This window comes from Hakea prostrata, chromosome 7, assembly GCF_041222555.1.
Source record: "Hakea prostrata isolate BN-2017 chromosome 7, UWA_Hpros_2, whole genome shotgun sequence".
In the NCBI taxonomy this organism is placed as follows: domain Eukaryota; kingdom Viridiplantae; phylum Streptophyta; class Magnoliopsida; order Proteales; family Proteaceae; genus Hakea; species Hakea prostrata.
In genome coordinates, this window is record NC_142606.1 from 26,197,250 (window position 1) to 26,202,168 (window position 4,919).

General features: G+C 36.7%; 1 protein-coding gene across 3 annotated transcripts; it reads right to left on the minus strand.

Annotated features, from left to right (window-relative positions):
• Positions 1-935: 935 nt before the first annotated feature.
• On the minus strand, positions 936-3,208 carry LOC149010826 (uncharacterized). 3 transcript variants are annotated; one of them, XM_089163106.1, is made up of 4 exons: positions 3,079-3,208; positions 2,886-2,976; positions 2,610-2,798; positions 938-1,901 (listed from the first exon to the last, which is right to left on the minus strand). In XM_089163106.1, exons 2-4 carry the CDS (start codon positions 2,910-2,912, stop codon positions 1,629-1,631), a joined length of 489 nt encoding a protein of 162 aa, XP_089019232.1. In that variant the 5' UTR covers positions 2,913-2,976; positions 3,079-3,208; the 3' UTR covers positions 938-1,628. The 3 variants fall into 3 exon arrangements, with proteins under 3 accessions (XP_089019233.1, XP_089019232.1, XP_089019231.1); XM_089163107.1 differs by lacking the exon at positions 3,079-3,208 and having other exon boundaries at positions 936-1,886; positions 2,886-3,013; XM_089163105.1 differs by lacking the exon at positions 3,079-3,208 and having other exon boundaries at positions 2,886-3,013.
• Positions 3,209-4,919: the final 1,711 nt, after the last annotated feature.

Sequence of the window (4,919 nt, forward strand, 5' to 3'; positions counted from 1 at the left end):
CCAATTTAAAATTTAAACTAAATTTAATTTTTATTTAAACCCACTCATATTTTTCTCTCTTTTCTTTCTTCCCGAAGATGAGCAAATCGAAGTGCAGATTGCCCTCCTCTAACCATGTTTCTTTGGAAGATCAACTGTGAATTTGCGAAGCACCTCCCGGTGTTTCCACTTAAGAGTCCCAAAAAGGGTCCCCTTTCCATCCATGACAATAAAGCCAAACTTAGCATCAGATTCCAAATGTTCGTTTAAGGCTTATGTATGGAGCTTATTATCGCATCGGTAAAATGATGCATTGATACGCTTGAAACGTTCAAATGTCAATTGTTAACTCTCTTTTTTCTTCCCATATTCCGTCACGATGGTTCCAGTATAAAGCGCCAAAATATTGGGAGAACCTTATTGTAAAGCTTCAAACTCTGTTGGGTAGACGTTATAGCACCCAACACTGATTGACGATTAACCTACTTTTGATTTAGGGTTTTTCAAAATTTCCGAAAGAGGGGAGAGGAAAATATGGGTAGGTTTAAATAAAAATTAGATTTAGTTTAAATTGGATGACCGTCGGATTATTTAATGCCACATGGCACAATCTTAGATGAGAATTGCAGGGAATTATAGAGAAGGGAATTACAGAAGATGTGAATCCCTTCATTTCCCGCCCAAATGCATAATTGCACATGGCATCTCACTTAAAAACATTATCCTTCAGAAATGATGGTTGTTTGCCCGAACAAACCGACCTTCGTGGACCCATTGGTCACCTGGCAGCTGATTGGGATCCTTGTGGATTCTGATCTGTAACAGCTTTTAAGTCGACCAGGATTCAATCCTTGTAGGCGTGAAGCTTTCAGGGCATCAACTTAGTAAGTGTGTCATTTACTAAACTCATTTACCAAAACATTATTTAGTAAAATTGAATTCTTGTTGATTATATTTGTGTTGTGTCATATCGAACAAACATAGTCAGTATCGATATGTGCAGCTATATCGTTTGATAAATAATATGTATGGACAAAATAGTATAAATGAACCATACTCGATGTCATATTGAATATTAAAATTATTTTTTATCGAATAATGGTAGGTAATATGATATATATGGTATCTGATATGGTAATGGTACAAGGTAAATTTATTTAGTATTGTACCGTACCAAATATTAGTTTTATATTAAACTTACACCCGTGCCTCGAAGCCTTGTATTCATACCATGTATTATAATATTTCAGTGTTTTAGGAATTAACGTGCAATGGTCGGACCACAATTATAACTTGAGGTCACAATATCAAAACAGCTTCCCAACAAAAATTGCTAAAATAAAATTGCATAAGAAAATTGTCTCAACACAGCATTTGTGAGAACAGTGGATGGATAGGTACTCATAAGAGCAGAAGAATCTTGATCAACTTTCATGTTTGATTACGAAACACAAAGTATTGAATAATCAGATACTTTCACATTGAGCTATATCATGGTGTTCCGGATCCCCTCAGACATGTCTGAGTCATTCCTACTAGCGATTGAAACTATTGAGTTCTGGCATTTGTCTATACTTAAGGAAGCTATGAGTAACTAGGGGATATTGAATACTGGCAGGAACATAGGGAACTGCAAAAGTTGTATTCATCTAATATTGCATATCTTGAATGGTTTCATACTCATTGCATTGCCGAATCATTTTGAAGATTGTACCATTTTGAGTTGGTAGAGGAGGAAGAGGAGCCCTCTTGAGTAGTGGCGGCACAGAATGGTTGCGAGTGAGAGTATGATGCCTCTTACGTACTGCTCGGGCTGGAGGTTCATCGGCCACCACCACCATTGCATCGTCATTCATATCCGGTGATAGTTCTCCTCTCTTTCTCAAGCTTTCGGTGAACCGTTCGTCCTGCATTTGTACATCCTTTTCAGACACAAAAAGAAGCCCATATGTGACATGTTAGAATATTGATTCTCTGAGAGATCTAGTGTGGGAAGAGAACATAGAAATCCTTTGGATAAATTAAAGAATCAATAATATTTTCATGGGAAGAGGGGAAGTAGGGTTCACAGGGTACAGATTAAACATGTTTTCCGCATAGAGTTGATGAGATTTTCCTTCATGTGAAACTAACCAGTAGATCAAATTATAATACTCCAAACTGATTCATTATCTATAGAACTTGCCCAGAAGATACTAAATTTGGGATTTCATAGTTTGAGATGCAGGTCAAGGACTCAAAGGGCATTAGAAGCTGTACTAATTGAATTCTTATCTCAAACTTGGCTTTGTAGTTAAAAGTACATTATCTATATACACCTTGAACAACAACAACCAACCAACCAACCAAAAAAAAAAAAAAAAAGGAAAAGAAAAGAAAAGTACACGTGATGTGTTGAAGCTACTCTACATGAAAAGAGAGAACAGAGGAAACCCATCAAAGAAAAAAGAAAAAAAAAGAAACATAAGATGGTTTAATATGAGGTTCAGTTTCATTTAGTCCATAGAAAACAAAAGCAGAGCTTTGTAACAATGGAGGTAAGAGAAACTGAAGCAGGCACTGGAGAAGAAAAGAGGAACCAGAACGCCAAAAGGAACCTAACAGATTAACAACAGATTGAATTTCCTTACATCTGTCACTGAAGAGCCAGGAGTTGGGCATTTGACTGGCCTATCCTCATCAAGTGGCTCTACTGGGTGCTCTATTGGCTTGAACTCTAGATCTAGTTCTAAGCCATTACCGCTCTCCATGCTTAAAGTTTCTTGAACCCCTATCTCTTCAATCTCAGGCCTCAAAGGAACTCGTACTTCTTGTTGATCCTAAAAGCTCAACAAAACGAGAGTGGATTAAAAAAATCCAGCAATTTAAAGACTGAAGGAAGGGGAAGAAACAGAAAATAGCCATACAAATCCATCTCCACTTGAAAATCCCATAAAGAGACAATAGCTCAGCCCAAATCCATGACCAATCTCAAGAAGTCACACACGCACATAGAGCCTGCAAATGAAAGAGACAGGTAAAGAGAGAGAGAGAGAGAGAGAGAGAGAGAGAGAGTGCTGTGGGATCAGATATACACTGGAAAACGAGAAAGATTCCCACAATGCTAGCCTTTTGCTTTCTTTATTGCTATGTATCCATTTCTCTGTGGCAGAGCTTTTCTGAACTTTTTCTTGCTTTAAGAACAGTAATTGGTTTTTTCTTTTGAAATGGGTGCTCTTCACATAAAAGCAAGAAAAGAGGGGAAAATCTAAAAGAAGTGAAGGCAATAAAAAGAGCAAAAGGAGACAAAACCAGAAGATTGCCTTACACTGCTTTTTGTAGCCGTTGCTCATTTCAATGTTGTAGTGCAAAACTGTAAATGCATGCTGTAGTTTAGGATCTCTACTTTTGCAATAGACGAGGGTGCAATTTGATACTCTTCAGCACAAGCAAGAGTTTGACAGAACAGTTTTTTTATAGAGTCTTACCCAACAATTTTTGCTGAGGACTATTTCAATGTCTTGACCCTTAGGGCTACAACACTGTTGTCCACCAGCTGTTGCTTACCCCGGTGTATACTGAAATTGTACCTCAGAAATCATATGTACCATTTTCATATAATTTATACTAATTTGTATCATTTATGCCACTAACATACCATATCGTTTGTAGATACAAAACGACAGGATACAATAAGATCTCGGTTTCAGGTATTTGTTTTCTCTACTGTATCAGACCGTACCACATTAGACTACACTACATTACTGAGACGATATCGCTTGATATCCTTAGGCATAGAATATAAGAGCTTCACAAATTACGAATTACAATTACAAATATGAAATACGGGACAAGGATATGGCTGCAGCTTCAAGAATACTTAACCGTCAGAGACCATGTGATATGTGATGTTTCACGGAACAGACTGACATGTAAAGGACACTGTAAAGCAAATATATGATTGGGTGATCTTTGTGGTCCAATTTGGTCCCCCATGATCCAGATACGTTCTCTTTTGGACCGATGCTTTAGAGTTTTTCAAATAAAATAACTACTGGATTAGGATCTTTTTATCTTAATAGGTTTACCATACACAGAGGTTCTATGCCCATCACTGAACGCTTATGGTGGGATAATGACTATTTTCTCTTATTGATGATGAGGCAATGGGTTTTATTCTTTTTTATGTTATAATATGTAATTGTTTGTCCAATTTTTTCTTGATTTTGCATTAGTGTGCTAGGTCTGGAACTGACCCAAGGGAATTTCAAACTATTAGGCTGTTATGAGTTCTATTACCCAAAGAAAAACATTTCGACGAAATATCACCAAAACATTGCAATATTTCGCTAGCTCGGTGAGTAGCAAATCGAAAATCCACCCGAAAAACGATATTACTCAATATTTCATAGTTGCAGAGATGAAATGAAGAAGATGAATGAAACTTTCGCTCGAACCACGATTCTACATCATGTCGGCGATAGACTCTTTGCCATCATTTCTTGTGAAATTTGTGGCAAAACCCCAATTTCTCTCTCGGTGATTCTCTTTTCTAAACTTTTCTCATCTTCTCTTTGAAGCAAATATTTAAATAGATGAGGGAACGAGAGAGAGCAATAAAGCAAGAGATTCGTAAAAAATAATGAGAAAGAAAAGAAGCTCTAATATGCTTGGACTCGCTTTCACGAAAAGAAGCTTTGATTTGATCTTATGCTTGGACTTGCTCTCATGAAGAGAAGTTCTGATCAATGCTTAGACTTGACAAGAAAGGAGTGAAGGATTAATTAAAGGAAAACTCTCACCACCTTTTGTAGTTTTTAAAAAAGTTTTATTAGTAAACATAAGTACAAAGCTTTAAATGTATGTGGGACCAATTGTCCCATCACTTCTCTTGCATAATTCCACTCAGGAAGTAGTGTTTTAAAAAGTTCATGTGAATTGAAAATTTCATTTTGAGATTG

Coding starts and splice junctions, on each gene's coding strand:
- LOC149010826 (XM_089163106.1), bottom strand. CDS start 2,912: ATGGGATTTTCAAGTGGAGATGGATTT. Junction 2,799..2,885: donor TTTCAAGTGGAGATGGATTT/GTATGGCTATTT, acceptor TTGAGCTTTTAG/GATCAACAAGAAGTACGAGT. Junction 1,902..2,609: donor CTGGCTCTTCAGTGACAGAT/GTAAGGAAATTC, acceptor GTGTCTGAAAAG/GATGTACAAATGCAGGACGA.